The 18,903-nt window shown below is 43.8% G+C and overlaps 1 protein-coding gene across 1 annotated transcript in view; it reads left to right on the forward strand.

The window, feature by feature from the left end:
- MSRB3 (methionine sulfoxide reductase B3) overlaps positions 1 to 10,742 on the forward strand; it is a 177,076-nt gene extending 166,334 nt beyond the window's left edge. The window contains exon 6 of the mRNA XM_077913714.1: positions 8,004 to 10,742. Coding sequence (XP_077769840.1) covers positions 8,004 to 8,165 — 162 coding nt within the window. The 3' untranslated portion in view covers positions 8,166 to 10,742. The remainder of the gene's footprint in view (positions 1 to 8,003) is intronic.
- Positions 10,743 to 18,903: the final 8,161 nt, after the last annotated feature.

An 18,903-nucleotide genomic window follows, 5' to 3' on the forward strand; every position in this document is an offset into this window, starting at 1 on the left:
TCCCAGTGCACAGACCTCTCTCAGTTTCCAAGGATGTTCCAGTTAGTTCCTATCACTCTGCTCTAACCGAATTAGGGCTGGCTCTACAGGAGAAAATGAGCATGTGTTGAGGAGACAGAAAGAGTTAATCTGTCATCCCAATCTAGAAGACTTGAACTTGTGGGTATTTTTGTATTTAAACTCAGAGACATAGCCAGAACCTTCTTTACACAGAATTAGAGCAACTGCACGTTCCATTCCATTCCATCCTTTAGAACAGGAGGTAGTCCTGTTCTAATCTGCTGTAAATAAGTGAAATGTAGAGTCTGAGTATTGTGGCACTGAAATGTTGGTTGGGGGATGTCTGTTGCGCATATCAGAGGCAAAGGGGGCACCATCCGGCAGCTGAAATAGCAAAGTGATTGCCACGTGGGCCTCCCGCAACATTCTTCTACTTGCCCTTTAACCCCCTTCGTCAGGCACAAGACTTTTAGGGAGGAGGTGGCATATTTACTACCAAGTAGGGAGGGAGATTGGTTAGAACCTAACCATCTGATGAATTTGTGCTTTCCTTTTTTTTAAATAAAGCTGGCGAGTTTACTGTCTTCTAAGTATGAGGACCACTCTCTCCTTGAAAAGCAGACTTCATATTTTACCTAGGTCATATTTTCGGTCCACTCTTGTCTCTCACATACGAGTCTCTGAGTGAGATAGTGGAACTTCCCGATCTTGGGTCTCACCCCCAGAGATTTTCAGTGACTTGGCTTGTGTGAGGCCTGAACGCCAGCAAGTTTTAAAAGCTGCCCTGGTTAAGGCTCTCAATAACCTTGTCAGGTAGACACTGCCATTCTTTCGTATTTTTCAGTTGAAAAAAAGTAAAAATTAAAACACAAAGAGGACAATGACAACTTGTGTAAAGCTACATCGATTTAAGTGGCAGAGCTGGAACTCGAATTTGGGCATTGAGCTCCAGAGCTCTAGGGTGCTTAGCTAGTAGATCACCAAGAGTGGTCTACATTAAAACAACAACAACAAAATCCTGTCACCTCCAGCAGTTGGTTTAGTTCAATTCAGCTTTTCAATCAAAAAGCTTTGATTCAGCTTTTAGAATCAATTCAGCAATTGAATTAATATTCAATTGAATATTAATCGAGATTTGTATAACTGCCACAAAAACTATGATTATCTCCCCCGGAATCTAAAATATCCAACAGAAAAGTAACCGGGTAGGATGATACTAGTAATGTATAACCTAGGTACATGGTACTTAACAAACCTCTTTTAAGACAACAGTTGTGTTTCGTTGTAAGCCGCCTTAGAGGCTGTTGCATGGCGCCTACTTTCCTTTTTATTCAGAATCCACTTTCAAACATTGAGTCCATTGAGAACCAAATAAAAAAGGGCCAGGAAAAGTGAGGCGTAAGATAATGACTTTCCTTAACGTTCTGTTCTCTGAGGTCTCTGCGACTGATTCTTTCAATTCACAGAGTAAAACTTGGTCCTTTCTTGGGGCCAACCGCAGAGATAATATTAGTAGCGGTCAAGAAAAGACCATTATGAAGGGGTTCTGTTGTGACCAAAGAGAAATGAACCCTACAAACTGCCCAAGTCAGGCAACATGATATAAGAGACACTAAGCTAAACCAAGTACAGCTCTCAACGCTTTGGCCAAAAGCCTAGGTGGCTGTTACTGTGCTCTGGGCCCTTTCTGAATAGTTGGGTGAAGAACTAACACTCACCTATCCCTTCTGGCTTTTTCCCCTGCCACCTTTATTAACTCAGATTTGGAAAGCGGATGGTGACTCTTTCTTAAATAAAAGCCTTAAATTTAAAGAGAAGAGGGAGGGGAAATTTGTTCTATTAAGCCGTGTCTAAAAATACGTGCTCTGTGAAGTAAGTTCCACGGGGAAAATAATCGGGTTCCAGCAGTAAAGAAAGTCATGTTTGCTGGATTCTTCTCCCTGCGGGCAGAGTGGGGGATGTCCACGTCAACAGAGCAGGAATTGCTCACTAAAGTGTGCTAGGTATCGTTTGTTCTTTCTTTCTTTCTTTCTTTCTTTCTTTCTTTCTTTCTTTCTTTCTTTCTTTCTCTTTTGTTCTGTGTTTCACCCACACATTTATTTTCCTTTTGTTCTACATTTTTCTTGAGTCTTTTTTTTCCCCATTTTCTCATTCATCCTTTTTTATCTCAACTTGGAAAAAAATAACTGACCAAACGCTCTCCCTACTAGAGTGACCACGTGTATTTCGTTTCCTGGTTTCTCATTCTTATTGCTACTTTTCGTGATCCATTTATCTTTTTTTTTTTTTTAACCTTCTACTCTTTCAGTTTATGTATCTCTTCCCCTACCCACAGTTTCTCCCATCATTTCCAGAGGAAGGGAGAGTAGGAAACTTCATTCAGATCTGCTTCGCTTCTTTCTAAAATTCTGATCACATTTTGAATTCACGTGGCATGTCCTTTGTCCAGATTGAATCGCCACAATGTGGTTTGTCTGACGAAGAACCTGTTAGATGCGTTAGGGACCTCATAGACATTCTCAGTTGGACATGTTATGCCAAGTATTTCTTTCCTTATGGTAAAGATGCAGCATCTACACATGATGACCCTCGTCCTGCCACCTTATCCAAATGAGCTGAGCTTCCATGGACAAAACCAGTAGGCTCCAAGTACTTGCTTGGCATTTTTTTTTTTCTTCCCTGTCTGTCGGTTCCTAATTCTTGCTCCAGTATTTAGGATTCTTCTTTTTTCTCTTTCTTCTGTTTGGTTTAAATTGTGATGTAGGACATTCTATGCAGTGAGTTAGGCCCCCTAGTTGGGTAGGAATTATAAACGTGCTGGGAGACATACTCTAACCCCTCCTTATACTACCCAGTAGTTCTTCCTTGTGTCCCGTGACTCCTTTAGTCACATATCTTAGTAAGATTTTGTTGAGAAAGTTAAAGATTGATTCAGTACTGTCAACACTCTTAAGATAAATAGTGCAGTCAGGTCCTTCTGAAAGAATTGCTGTGTAAGGAACCTCGCACACTACCTGATGCTAAGTCAACAATGCAGAAAACTCGCGAGGGGGCTGGAGGGTCTTCAGTGCCTTCTGGTTCGATTCCTGCTCGCAGAGGAAATAGGTTGCCCCGTTCCATCCCGACTTTTGTTGCAACCATATCTGTTTGCTTTTACTGTTCGACCCGCTGAATTGAGGGCAGTTACCTCTTCAAGGAGGAATTACATTCCCGTCATCTCTTTCTTTACCTTCAATCTGCCTGCCTTAGTGGGCACGTGTATCTTCTCCCCAGCTATGGCAATTTTCCACCAATTTGCAGTTAGAACTTTTTAAGATTTCATTCACACTTTTCAGCTAGTGATAAAATATACGGCATCTATCCTCATTTCACTACCTGCTATGAATAATCGTTTGACAGCGTCTCCCTAATCCTCCAGCCGAGCCTGGTAAGCAGTGCTCTGTCAGGAGTTAAATTCAGTGCAACAAGGGAAGAGTTGCGCGGTATAAGCTGTAGTTCAGAGAAGTAAGCCCCTCCTGGTAATACTTGGGGAATTCCTCCTTCTTTAGATCAAAATTCTACATCTGCAGCAAATGGGAGACCAATAAATCACTTAACTTTTGGTAATCATCTTTAAGGAAACCATCAGATCCCTGGGTTTACCCAAGTTGGAGTCTATTTATGCCGGCCGCTCTTACTAGCTGGACTCTATGGTAGGGTCCCTTAAGTTTGTTTTAGGTCACTATTAATTTGTTCTTAGGCAACCAAATCAACAGAAAGGTAAATACCCACCAATACACGGTGTCTTTCAAAAGTTAAGCAGTTTTTGGTAAAGCCCCAAACCTTATTAATCTTTTGCAGATGACAACTCCTATATTGCTGATGATTAAAGATAGCCATGTGTTACAATAGGGTTTCAGACTCACAGCCCATCTCTCTTTTTCTTGATCTTTCGGTAAAATCATAATGCTAAACTGGTGACTTCACAATCATTTCCTTGGCAAAAGATTAATATCACAAGCACAGAGGAAAGAGCCCTACTTACACACAAGTGTCTTCAATAACGGTGGGAGAAAACAGGATACTACTGGCAAAGTAAATTGCTTTTCTTCTTAAACTCTTTTCTCCTTCTCATCCTGCCCCATGTGCCCAAGTGTAAAAGCCCTGCTTTGAAACTGCTTCATCTTGTAGATCAAACACTTAAGAGAAAATGACAATAATAAAGCCCAAAACATCCTAGAAATAGCTGGGAGAAAACCCTCTAGGACAGTTGGAAATACATCAGTGCGGAAATATGTAACTGTGTTGAATGCACTATTTGTGTTTCTCATGCACACGATTGAGAATTGCAGTCAGATTTTAAGGAATTATGTTAAATTTGATGTTCAATCACTTTTTGGGGGAGGGGAGCGTCTTTTCCCTTGGTTCTCTGCAGGTTCTTTAGTTGCCAACTTTTCTGAGTGGGAGGCTTAGGTGATAAAAGATTCCTCCGGGAAGTTTAAAATTTTCTTTTGAACAATTATCTCGTGCTCTCTCAGAATGAGAGCTAGAACATTCGGTTGTAGTGTGCATCTTACCCATAAAATAAATGGCATAACTGTTTTAAAACAACTTTCAAAATGCACACTAAAGATTTTACCCTGAAATAAATCATTAACAGCAGGTTTCAGAGATTTCTTCGTCGGGCAGCCAGTTTGTTTCAGTTACAACCAGGTGTGCTGAGATCCCAACACATTGCCAGTTGGCTGGGGCCAGGGAGGCAAGAGCTCACAGGCGGCTAAAGAAACAATGCATCACTGACAACTTCCATTCATCATCCCAGCCTTCGGCCAGGGGTAGAAGCTGGAAAGAATGGGCTCCATGTGCGTTCCCCTCTGGGAGGAACCTTCAGGGCTTATGCACTTTTCAAAGAAACCCGGTAATAGTCTTTTATGGGAGACTGGGTGTACCTGGGAAGGAGCAGAAATGGTGCTGTGTGGTTAGGCTTCCTGCAGACAAATGGCTTCGCAGCTTTGCAGGCGGTGGAGTGGGCATGCATGTGGTGGCCCAGATATACATGAACACCTGGCTGTGTTTTGAAATGTGGCTCCTCCCTCGGTTGTCTGAGCCCGGTGTGAATCCTCCAGAACACCTTGGGCAAGCCTGATGAAGCTATCACTATCATTCGTAGGGGACTCACACCTTTCCTGAGGCTTTCCCCACCCCTACCATCCCCAACCCATAGAGCTGTTTGCCAGCGATTTTTGTTGCTTCATTCCAAGTTCTCTTCCTCATCCCCCTGCCTTTTCCTTTTGGATTAGGGGCATCTAGAATCTGTGTTTTTCTTTCTGTGTAAGCAAAACACCCAGTTCCAGATTTAGCAAGTGAAACTGCAGACCAATAGCCAACTCAGTGCAACAGATTGAATTGCCCTAAGTTGGATTTGTTAAAGATGATTGGGGAAATGAAGACATATAAAATAGTCCCAAAGAGCTTCAAGCATATCCTTGCTGCGTCTTCTTTTTGGAGTAAGGTAAATAGCACTGTTTTCTAAATATGTCCAAGAGATGATGAATAAAGGTAACGTCACTTGTTTTGCCCAGATAGCTGTTTTCGGTCATTAAAAAACAAAAACAGAAAACCTGTCTGAGGCCTTTATGTGAAAAATGCGCCTCTCAGATGCCAAGTGATCAAAGTGCCAGAGCTGCATGTGAGATCAATAATGGTGCACACATACTGGTCACCGAGAGCATGAGTTCCTGTTGGCCTGCACACTGACTGTTTTGGCAGGCAGAAATAGGTGTTTTCCTGTGTCCACTGGGTAAGCATATGTATTTTTACTGGTGCATCTTAGCTGCTGATGCCTGAAAATTTGGCCTCAATTGTTTATAGAAAGGAAAAGCAATCTGAGCTGTCAGCCTTGATATTACCTAAACCTGCATAGAATGTGGTAAAATAGTGCAAGATTTGTTTTTTAGGCCTGTTTCATATTTTCCAGGCAATAGATCAAATCAGTTCAGGGTTCATTTTTAGTTCTTTAATAAGCTGACACAGTATGTTGGCAGTAAAATAAGAATGCACTTTTAACATGGAAGTGCCATATAGTCAGAGTCGCTATTTGTGCTATTTATTAATAACTAGAGAACCCCTGAGAATTGAGCGTAGCACTTTGGATAGGGAAACTGAGATTCTAGTTCTTTCCATTGTAATGAGCACCGTCCTTCATTTCTCTCTCATCATCTCCATTTGGTTCATTAGCCCAATTCCCATGTCAATTCCTACTCTCTTTTCCTGTAAATTCTAAGGGTTTTGTATACCAACCGAGCACAGTGAGAAGAATTAATAAATCAGCTACAGGCCTTTTCTCTCACAGCCTTCCCTAAATCTTGACTCTTCCATCTACTCCAAATGCTCCTCTGATGTCCACTCCTTTGCCTACTCACTTCCTTTGGTTTCTTATTCCAGAGTCACCCCTGAAGAATAGCCCCTCACCCTCATACCTGCAATATCAGCCCCCAACCCTGACGCTTCATATCACTGCCTCTTTTCCCCCTCTCCTTGGCATTTATTCCCACCTATCGTACTTGATAGTTGATATTTCTTTGTGTATTATCTATCTCTCCCACTAGAATGTCAGCAGCGTGAGCCCAGGGGTTGTTGCCTGTGTCTGCAGAGTCTGAGACACTGCCTGGCTCCAAAAATACTTCAATGAATAAATGGAAGTCGTTTGCCTCAGGCTTCAGTTTCCTTGTTGCATGACGATTGATGTGTTTTCACAGCCCGTTTGAATATGATGCACTATTGTCTCCTTATCCCTCACTCCTATCCCTGCTCAGAAAAGGTACAAGAGGGGCACCAAGTGGCTGAGTGCCACCAAGTGGTTGAGCATCTCCCTTCGGCTCAGGGTATGATCCTGGTGTCCTGGGTTCGAGTCCCGCATCGGGCTCCCCACAGAGAGCCTGTTTCTCCCTCTGCCTGTGTCTCTGCCTCTATCTCTGTGATTCTCATGGATAAATAAATAAAAATCTAGAAAAGAAAGAAAGAAAGAAAGAAAGAAAGAAAGAAAGAAAGAAAGAAAGAAAGAAAAGAAAGAATAGAAAGAAAGAATAGAAAGAAAGGATGCAAGATAGTTAAGTGTGACATATAGTGTTGTCACTGGAGTCATACCCAGCGTCGGAGGGGCTAGTGCAGGGCATGTGCACCGAGCCAGCCTTTCTGGAGAAACCCTCTCTGGGCTGGATCTCTCTCTAACCTGTCACAGCCACCCAGCCCTCCTGCTGTCCTGCTGCTTCTGTCTGGGTGCTGGGCCTCCTCTCCTTCCCCGAGCTTCATGGATAGTCGGCAGCAAGGATTCGAGCTCCTTCCTTGCCCCCATAACACGGGGCCAGTGGGTGGAGAAGCCAGGGCACTCCACCTACTGGGAGTTGGAGTAAAGCGACCGTGTGGGCTGTGACATTCTATTTGCCTCGCTCGCCGGCCCGGTGACCGCGTGGCACACATCTGTTGAGCCTTGCCGTGGCCTTGCTGGGTTCCAAGGACGTCAGCACTTGTCTGATGTGAAGTTTACTGCCCGTGAAAGCAAACGTCCCCTCTGTCCGGCCAGCTGCGCAGTGTCTTCTGCATCTCTGAAGCCCACCCATCCAAAGCCAAGAGTAACGCCAGGGATGGGTGGAGGTGGGTAGGGGAGACTTTATTCCACGTGTTCCTCACAAGGGGGGGAGGAATCCATAAAATTCATCCCATTTGCTCAGCTGCTCAATTCATAAAGCCACAGCATCTCGGCATCATTCAAGGGGCCGAGAGACCGCACGGTCACCAAATATAGTGGCTCCTACCTGATGTCGGCTGTGCCCGGTACCCGGTGTCCCACTCCTGGCCTGCGGTGCGGGCCGCCCCGGAGCCACCCCTGCGCTGCCACCGGCCAGGCCACCTGTGGTCCCCCTGCTCTACAAGCTGGGATCCATCTACACCACCGAGCACGGGCCCCCTGCAAAGCCTGCGGTGTCCACGCCGTCCCCTTGACCATGTCGCTCTTCTCTTTGCAGTGCGGGGCTCACCTCGGGCACATTTTCGACGACGGCCCTCGTCCCACCGGCAAAAGATACTGCATCAACTCGGCGTCCCTGGCGTTCACACCCGCGGGCGGTGGCGCCCAGGGGAGCAGCGGGCCGGGTGGCCCGGCCGCGGGGGGCAGAGCCGAGCTGTAGGCCCGGAGCCCTGGCCCAGGGTCCTCGTGGCGCAGCTGGGTCCAAAGAAAAATCAGAAAACAACTAAACCAAAAAACAAAACAAAAAGAAAAAAAGAAACAAAACCCCAACAACTCAGAATTGTCTATCTTAGATATATTTTTTCAAGAACTCTAAGGGCAGTTTTGTGCTTTAGATCTTTTTCTTCTTTTTGCTTAGACAGAGGCCTCAGGCGGCCATGCACCTGGCCACCAGCTAGACCCAGATGGTTTGTGGCCTCAATGGTGGCCGTGGTCTGGGGACCCTCTTTCCCAAGCCACTGGAGTGCCGCTTGGCCTGATTTTCTCTGAGCACGCAGCTTCTTTGGGGATCCCTCCCCCCACACCCCACCCCTTGCTTCAGAGGCAGAAGGTGCTGGGCTTGGGATCCCCTGGGGTGGGGGTGGCGGTGGCAGCCCAGCACCCAGAGCAGGGCACCCAGACCTGCGAGACACGAGGCCCGAGGCCCCCGCGCAGGCCTACCTGAGACAGGGGCGGACTCACGTCTTCTGAGACTTCTCAGCTTTGTGGAAAGTTTGAGCTAAGGTCGTTTATTCTCACTAAAAGGGTGTGAAGGTCTAAAGTCTTTCCTTATGTTAAATTGTTGCCAGATCTGTGGGTCGGAGTGGGGGTGCAGGGGTTGGGGGGGTGCGGTGCACTGAGTGTTGTGGTGGAGAGAAGTAAACATTACCTCACGGGTAGGCCTTTATTTTATTTTATTTTCCATCGAGAACATTGGAATGTAGGACAACTGTAAAACGCTGAGCCCGTTTTTGTCCCAAGTCCACAAAGAACAGCACCTGCCATTGCCTTTTGTAAGTCAGTCCCTCCGCACCTACTGCCAGCTGCAGCCGGGAGGGCGTTTTGGTAAATCCCACTGTGTAAAAAGAAAACGTTGGGGACAGCACACCTCATCAAGGCAGCAGAAATAAGAGAGCGTGGAGAGGACCAAGGAGGAGGTCCTGGGTAGGAGAATACCCAGTGCTGAGCAGAAAAGCCCACAAGATACTACCAGTAATGACAGACGCAGCCCGAAGCGGGGGACCTGGGGTGTAGAGGTTCGGGTGAGCTCCGGGAGGATGCTAGGGGTTAAATGGAAAGACCCAGGAGCTCAAGTCCCCCCCCCCCCTCCCCCGCTGCTGTGTGACAAGGGCCAAGCCATTGAGCCTCTCCATGCCTCCTCTTCATATATAAACTGGGACTTGCATTATTTATAAAATAATTGACACTCTCAGGGCAAAATTACTATATTGCTGTACAATTAAGATTTGTGTTGTAAAATTAAACTGATCTGGTTCTAATTGCCTCAGAGGCTGAAGCCCAAGCATTTGAAATGGAAAGAAGCAGAGAGAAGGTTGACTTAGCTGATTGGTATGGAAACAGTTGGGCCACGAGCCAGAAATTTTTCTTTGTAGCAATATGGCTGGTTTTACTCTGCGGAGCTCCGCTCAGTTGCTGTGTAACACTTGGCCCTGTGGAACGTGGAACGGCTGTCACTGTGCACAATAAGGTTTCCACAGGTAGGACCTGCAGTGATTTAAGATGATATCGCCAGAGCTGGGTTTGAGGGTACGGTTTATGATTGATAGATATGGTGTTTGAGGCCTTGAATGCTAATCCTGAAAGGCAGTTTTTAAAAAATATTGTAAATCTTTGAAAGCTTATGAAAACTGACGTCTTTCCTTGTAAGCACCAAGACAAAAATAAGAAAGAGGGATACTTGACAATGAGAAACAACGAGAAGTTAAAATGAAAAGTCACAAATCAAAGTGGCAGTGTGGTCACGTCCACATCCTTCCATGCGTCTACACGTACTTCTGGTGAGGCCCTGATAATCCAGTGACTTCACTGTCACGAATGCTCTCACCTCACGATGCCGGTAAGTTATGCTCCTCATTTCCCAGCTCCCAAGCCTTGTACCTCAAGCCCCGGGGGGGTCCCTCTGGAGTTGAGATGTAAGACCATTGAGGCCTCGGCACGAGGACCAGGCTAGCAACCTATGCTGACCTCACAGAGGGAGCCCCATCATTTCCCAGAGACCCGAGGATCCAGTGTGGGATCCACTAACGAAGGAAGTCTCCAGAGACTTCCCTGACACAGCATACGTACATCTGTCCTTTGGGCCACACAGCACTTCTCACATTGCTCCAGCTTCTGCCCCGGGGTGTCCTGGACACGAGCCACCGTGTTGGGGTAGACAAGGAAGATGAATGAGGGGCTCCTTCCCTCTCCCCAGAGATTCCAGGCTCTCATTGTTCTCTCGTTTTTATTATAGGGCTTAACATTTCCCTCAAAAAAAACAAAAAAACAAAAAAAAAAAACTCACTTCATTTCTAATCCTTCGTCTTTGTTTCAAGGAAAGCCAGTTTTTCCTCCTACCACGTTTTCCGGCATCAGCTTTAAGAAAAATGCAACATCCATTGAAAAAAAAAAAAAAAAAAGCAGGGTATATGCATGTGGTTTAATTCCAGATTGCTTTTGAGTTTAAGTGGTATCAACTTTCAGTATATTTCTGTCTTATGTTAAAGAAATATATTACTAAAACGTTGGTGAGCAATAATGTCAGCTGTCGAGCACTAGATTTATTTTTGCAGGATATGGAGCGCAATGAACTGCGTCAATATGGCAAGGTGTATGTGATCTGTGGGAGTTGTGCCATTTAACATAGGAAATGCACGGGACTTTCCCTCTGCACTCAGCCCTTACTGTACCATTAGGAGATACAGGTTTCTGCTGGTGTGTAAAACGTCCATCCGTATAGTCATGCCGAATGGATCTGAAGAGAGCAGCAGTATATATTCTATTAGAGAACATTTCTATATGTTTAAACTTCTCACTTCTTAGATGCATTAAAATACTTAAGGCAAATGACATAGCAATTTAAAAGCTTCTCCATGTTCATTGAATTGAAATGCCTTGCTTTGAATGTGGAATATTATGATTATGAAAGGGATTATCGTTTGTTCTGAAGGTCAACTATTTTTGTCTTTAGATGGCTTTGTAACACTTTTTCTCCAGACAACTCGGAACTTTTGAAAAATGTCATGAGATTTTCATTAAAAGGACCCTTTTCCTATGTTTATTGTATACAGAAATTATGCAATAAAATTTCTTTATAAAAAATGTCTTCTTCTCTGATTCCTAGAGACTCCTGTTATTTTTAGCACAGATCTATGGACACCCATTGGAGTTTGCCGTAGATTGCTCTGCTGACCTCCTCCCAGCTGATGTGTGTGTGGTTTGTATAGAGGGCCTTTTATCCCATGTGGCCTTTGCACGGAGGGGCTCTCATCATGGGGTCAAGTCTGAGGAAAGGCCCCCAGACCCCAGGAGAGGCCTCCAGGGATCTGAAAGATTGGAGGAATTACTCAACCTTCACCTCAACACAATCTTCAGCAGCTTGTGTACATTTGGGGGCTTCGAATATGGACTTTGGGGAGTTCCAGCATGATAACTCTGTGGATAAAAATGTAGGAATGATAACACACTGATTCCTTTGGCTTCGGTTAAATAATTTGCCAGGCAACTTCTACTGTTGTCAAAGGGTGGTCTCTAGGGAAGTGCCTCAGGGGTTCCCCGCTGCTCACAGATGAAATCACCTTTAAAAGTCATCTGCACTGAAGAGTTTCAGTATAGTATTATTTGTTGTTGAAATCTTTCATTTAAATGGTTCGGTTTGTTTTGTCGATTAGTTTCTTTTGTGGAGGAAAAGTGAGGTGGTGAGGTGGTGAAGACTTTGCTTTCCAGCCAGTTCTTTAACCCATATTCCCAGGATCCTAAAACTCCCAGGCCAACAATGTCTCGTAGTGTACCTTAGAACGGTGCTTCTCAAAGTGTGGTCCCCAGGGATCCCTCGGTGGCTCAGCGTTTAAGCGCCTGCCTTCAGCCCAGGGCGTGATCCTGGAGACTCAGGATCAAATCCTACATCAGGCTCATTGCATGGAGCCTACTTCTCCTTCTGCCTGTGTCTCTGCCTCTCTCTCTCTCTCTCTCTCTCTCTCTCTTATGAATAAATAAATAAAATCTTAAAAAAAAAAAAGTGTGGTCCCCAGACGGAAGCATCAGTAGCACCCAGGAACTTGCAACAAATACAGATTTTCAGTTCTCTTCCCAGACTCACTGCATAGAAATTCTGGGGTGGAGCCTTAGCAATTTATGTTTTAGCAAGCCCCCCCCCCCCAAAAAAAATCCCCCATGGGATTATGGTGCTTGTTCTAATTTGAGAACCATTGCCTTGGAACTTTTAGTGAGAAAAAGTCTATTAGTATTAATTTTAAAAGCATTTTTTTAAACTCAAAAATCCCTTGTTTTGTCACCAGTGGTTGTCTTTCTGTAGAGATGGGTCACATGGTTTTCCCAAGGCCTCATGCCTTTCAGCTCTTCTTATCCTTCACTGCCCATTTGTCTTGTTCTGGAGCACTAGCGTATCCTCATCAACCAGCACCATCTTAACTCCAGTTTGCATTTCTGAGTTGAACTCAGGCTGCTCAGTGGTGCTTCCCAGATCCTCTCTAGAACTACAGGATATCCATGGCGGAGCTCAGCTCAGCAAATCCAAGAGTGAGAGAACAGATCTCAGTGCATAAATTGACATATGACCTTTCCCATCTCTTCCATTTCTTTGTACCTATACCTCATCAGCATCAACATGGGTTTTTCTTTTTTAACCATCATGGGATTTTAACAAAGGGGCATGTGTTCAAATTGTGACTTTATTTGGTCAGAAAACTGCTGTCATTATTGGGATCTTAACAAAGCAATGAATTTTAAGAGATGTTGGCATAGGGGAAAGGTCGAATTAAAACTTGTCTTTGGGGACAAGTTTATAAGTGCCTGTACTGACTTCTAATTAAAGTTTATTGTGCACCACAGAAATGGTAGACAGGTTACCCTTTTGAAGTGTGGACCTGCCACATGCCACCAAAGAATATTCTAGCGAGGACCCTTCCCATCCACTTGCTCCCAGAGGCTGGCCTCATCCTACACCATTGGCCAGACGATGATTGGAGGTTCTAGAGCAAGCAACTCTTGACAATCTGCCATGAGAGTCATAGGCTTTCACAGAACCATTGCATGTTAAGGCCAGGATGACCTGACATCTGGAAACGAAATCAGATCCTCAGGCCCACATGAGACTTTTCCAATTTTTAGGCTGGCTGCAGAACCACACTACTTTGTCAGATTATGGATGCCGGGGGGAACCTCATTTTTATTTCAAGCTTTGCACTTTCTCTCCCTGCACTGGCCACCACTGCCACTCCCAGGAAATAGACTCTCTTGAACCCATCCAGGCTGGGCAGGAACCTGACAGATTTTCAGGAATAAGCAGCAGGGAAGTCCTCTAAGTAGTGACTAAGTGCTACTTCAGCATTGTACTGATAGGGTGAAGGTGTAGAAAGCTGTAGAAATAATGAGAAAGCAAGGTAAGGCCAAGTGTCTGTATTAGCACAGGAGATAGTTGTTAAGAGTTCAGGTATGGTTGCCAGGAGCTTTATTCCCAAGGTCCTCAGCCTCACTGTAGGATTCCTTTTTACCTTGATGATATTGTGTATTAAGTCATCTCTGTAAGTCAGGTACTTGATCCTTTTTCTCTTATATGAGGTAGGCAGGCTTATCCCCATTTTACAGATGGCGGCACTAATGCTCAGAACCGTTAAGCCGAGTTGCATAGCTACTACATGGCCAAGATCGAAATCCAGGTTTGTTCACCGGCTTCCTACTTAGCACGACGCTGGCTCCCAGGTAGGAGACTGGCTATTTGGATCGTGTTCAGCAGCAGGTTTTACACAGGCAGAGAAATGTGTTTATATCATTTATTTTTTCAAATTAATTGCAGTTTGCCCTTCCAAAATATAATCTGCAGTGTGAATGCTTTATTTCAGACAGGGCTAATTAATCATCATACACCTTGATTTTTTTTTTATACTTCAGTGATGGAGAGTTTAATTTTTATTCCTAAGGGTTAACATTAATATTCCTAATGATTTCTAAGTACCACATAGACATACACACAACAAGCCACATTCTGGATCCAAGGAGGAGGGAGGCAAGGTGGCGGGATAGTAGGAGTCCTGCATCCAAATAGAAAAACGGAAGAAGAGAGGTGATGCTAAAGATGCGCTCGACCAAAATATTCTATTTCTTGCACAGTTGATCCAGTTAACCTCTCCTTATCTAGAAAGATGGAGAGCCCTGGGGGTGGACATGGAGTGTCCTTACTGATGTCACTAAGTCAGCGAGATTCCACAATCAGGGCAGATTCCTGAGTTCTCTATCCACACCCAGAACAGGTCTGCAGGGCATATGATGGACCTATCCCAGGAACTGACAGAATAAAGAGGTTTGTTTCTGTTTGATTACAATTCATGACAGATTGATAACTGCAAAGGCATTCAAACTTGGTGTTTCGTTCCCCCCTTCTCTTTAACACTACAGCTTGGAAGGCCAGTCAGGCATCTGGTGTTTGTTAGATGGCTGCGTTGCATCATCCTCATGATTGCTGGGGAACATCTCCTAGCATTCGAACGATTGGAGGGAAGACCATGGGGCACAAAGTGGCCTCATCCGGTTTACATCTTCATTACTGCGCTTCTCACATACCTGCTTACATCTGGAAAAAATCTCCAGGTAAACCTCTTGGGCTCTTTTTCTTAAGAGTAACTGTAATTATTAGGGTTATACCCAAATTCAGCTTAGAATAGGTATGTGGCTGAACTTCAGCCAAAATCCTGTGCCTGTCTAAAAGAAATTTTCTTTTTTTACATCCAATTACATAGGAGGGGCCTTTCCCCCACACATGGCCAGTGGGGTTCCTGGTTCTCTACACCCAAAGCTTCTACTTATGCCCTTGGGGAAAAGGCAAGGAGACTTTAGGGGGAAAAAAAACCTTAAAGATCTCCTCAAATCTCTCACTGACTTTTTCCTCCATACCACGTCCCAGAATTCTAATATGTGTTACAGGTCATGTCAAATTTTACAGATGTCATCTTTTCTCAGCCTCTAGAAACTGTCACACTGGGTATGATCACTAACTTTACCTTGTCAAGTAAGAACATAAAAAAAAAAAATCTACTCTACTGTTTCCTCTTACTTCATTTGGACAGAGTTTGTCCGTTCAACACACATCTACTGAGCACTTCATGGGGGCAAAGTGGGAAACCAAAAACGGAGTGGGACTGGGTGCCTGACATTTGGGGAAAAAAGACACTGGCTTGTTGCGTAGGACACAGGAGCGTGAACAAAGCGTTAGGAGAGCTCAGTTCGGAGGAGGAGGAACTGCACCACAGGAAGAGGCAGGTAGCGGAGAAGCTGGCTGAGTCAGGGGAGGCTTCATTTCGAGATGAGACATTACAGATGTTTCGAAGAGTAGGTGGCATTTCACGAAGAAGAGAAGAAGGTGGTCCAGAAAAATGGGCCATGGTTTGGCTGCATCCAACTCTCAGATGTGTTGCAAACACCCTGCAGCAGGAAGCGCGGAGGCCCTTCCCCATCCAGCCACCACCCGCCTGTTCCAGCCTCGCCTCTCACTGTCCCTTCCCCACCCCCCCACCCCCAGCCATTCGGATTTCTGCCACATTTTCTGGGCACATACTTTCTGTCTAAGAGGTCCTGCCTGCCTTTTCCAAATGGTTGACCTGAGTCATCCTTCAAATCCAGGCCTTGCGTCGCTTGCGTGAAGAACATTGCCAACTTCCTTTCCTCCCCTAGCACAAATGGACTGCCATTATCATTTGTCTCTGCCTCGATTCTAGAGTTCATCACGTTGATTAATTGTCTCCCTCACCAGATTTGGAGTTCCTCTTGAGGACAGACACTTCAAATAAATCATCTTAGTAGATGGAACAAAGCTAGAATCGGGTCTAAACAAAACAGATGGTGAAATTCATTTCCACTCCTCCCTCATTTTCTCTATCCTGCCCCATCATTTCTTCTAACACCCACCTAGACCTGTCCTCTGGGCAAGATCCCAAACCTCTTTCACCTTCATGATCCTTGTAGGAGCTCAATCTGAGTGACAACAACTACTGTCTACCTACCCCTCTGTGTTTATTAGAGGCTGGACTCTTAAAATTCATTATCCTATTTCATCTTCTGGGTTAAGAGAGAAGTCACAGACTGGAGGCTGAAGGTGGGTTATTTATTTGTCTGCCTTTTAAAAAAAAAAACACATTCACCAATATTTAAAAATCATGAGATTCCCACATAAAAGCCCATTTCCAGACTTTTTTGAGAGAGGTAAAATCTGGCCAGCCTGGGTAGCTACCAGATAATGCCGAGTAGCAGCTGAGTACATGAGGAGATGACATTCCGGGTTCCTACAACCCTCACCACTTCCAATGGACCCTCATCTATCTTCGTATGTGTGCTCTTTTAGTATTTTGTATAATAGACAAATATTTTTGGTATTTTTGTTCTACCAAAATGGGGAAATAAAATGTAGAGGCAGGAGGCCACATGGTGGCCCACTTTTTTTAAAACCCACTTTTTTTAAAACTTACCTATGTCCTATAGGTATTTGGTTGGTGACCCCTGAGGTAGGTAACACTATTCTCTTTATTTTCTAGATCAGAAAGGTTAAATAAGTTCACCAGGATAACATATCTAGAAAAAAACAGAGCCAAGACAGGCCCTTGCTCTTCCGTGGAGACTTTTTGGTCCCGTGGCTCCAAAAATATGAAACTCTTATCCAGGTACATCTAGTGTGGGCACTTACTTTTAAATTATGTACATTCATCAGCATGGTAATATAGTGTGCACAGTCTAAAATAGACACAAAGATGGAAAAATTTTAAAGATGGGATAAAAAATTTAAAGCATGAATGTAAAAAGCGTTTAAGTGTTATTTTAAGGGTACCAAAAATATTTTTACTTTTACGAAAATGTTACGATTTTAAGTGATATTTTTAGTGTAAGTGGTGTGATTTGAATACATCATTAATGTTTGAAATTTTAGGTTTAATAGTTGGTGAATCAGTGTTTGAAGGTCTGGATTTAAATTCAATTTATTTTCAATATTTGCTTCAGTGGTTGACATCAGTGCAAACTACATTCCACAATGACATCCCTTTGGAAAGCTGCACCATGTGCTCACTGTTGGATCAGGATGCTCAGTTTTTACACCCCAACCACTGGTGTACAAAGATGTCTGTGGAATTTTGGTTAGTGGATCTTCATATTCCCAGATGTCAATTAGGTATTATTGCAAATTATTCAGATATTTTATTTTATTTTTATTTTTTTATTTTTTTTATAATTTTTTATTTATTTATGATAGTCACAGAGAGAGAGAGAGGCAGAGACACAGGCAGAGGGAGAGGCAGGCTGCATGCACTGGGAGCCCGACGTGGGATTAGATCCCGGGTCTCCAGGATCATGCCCTAGGCCAAAGGCAGGCGCCAAACCGCTGCGCCACCCAGGGATCCCTACTCAGATATTTTAAAAAGTATTTAGCAAATGTGAAAAATCCAATGAACAGGCTTGAAAACAGATTTTAAAATTCAGTTCCCAAGTATTTAAGCATTCAGATGTTAAATATTCTTTAAGGTAAGACACATACTTTTTTGGCAATACACATTGTGTAAAAATGGAAATAGTTCCAAATACCCATTTTTATTTTTATTTTTTATTTTTTATATATATTTATTTTTATTGGTATTCAATTTGCCAACATATAGAATAACACCCAGTGCTCATCCCGTCAAGTGCCCCCCTCAGTGCCCATCACACAGTCACCCCCACCCTCCGCCCACCTCCCTTTCTACCACCCCTAGTTTGTTTCCCAGAGGTAGGAGTCTCTCATGTTCTGTATCCCTTTCTGATATTTCCCACTCATTTTTTCTCCATTTGCTTCGACGTGGATGGAACTGGAGGGTATTATGTTGAGTGAAATAAGTCGATCGGAGAAGGATAAACATTATATGGTCTCATTCATTTGGGGAATATAAAAAATAGTGAAAGGGAATAAAGGGGAAAGGACAAATACCCATTTTTAAAATGCTCCCTCCAAAACCCGACTTTCTTTTAAGAGGCAGTTATTCATTGTTGAGATGTCATTTTTGCCTGAAAGAAATGGATTGAGTATGTTCTTTAAAGATCATGATTAGATAGCATACTGCTAACAGATACTTGTCATCACAGACAATGTTGGAAAGCTTGGAACTTAAAAAAAAAACCCACCTTAGCTTTAAGATTGATAATCCTCGGTCAACTAATATTCGATAAAGGAGGAAAGACTATCCACTGGAAGAAAGACAGTCTCTTCAGTCAATGGTGCGGAGAAAATTGGACATCCACATGCAGAAGAATGAAACTAGACCACTCCCTTGCACCATACACAAAGATAAACTCAAAATGGATGAAAGATCTAAATGTGAGACAAGATTCCATCAAACTCCTAGAGAAGAACACAGGCAACACCCTTTTTGAACTCGGCCACAGTAACTTCTTGCAAGATACATCCACGAAGGCAAAAGAAACGAAAGCAAGAATGAACTATTGGGACTTCATCAAGATAAGAAGCTTCTGCACAGCAAAGGATACAGTCAACAAAACTCAAAGACAACCTACAGAATGGGAGAAGATATTTGCAAATGACGTATCAGATAAAGGGCTAGTTTCCAAGATCTATAAAGAACTTCTTAAACTCAACACCAAAGAAACAAACAATCCAATCATGAAATGGGCAAAAGACATGAATTGAAATCTCACAGAGGAAGACATAG

The sequence above is a fragment of the Canis aureus genome, chromosome 11, assembly GCF_053574225.1.
Source record: "Canis aureus isolate CA01 chromosome 11, VMU_Caureus_v.1.0, whole genome shotgun sequence".
Classification (NCBI taxonomy): domain Eukaryota; kingdom Metazoa; phylum Chordata; class Mammalia; order Carnivora; family Canidae; genus Canis; species Canis aureus.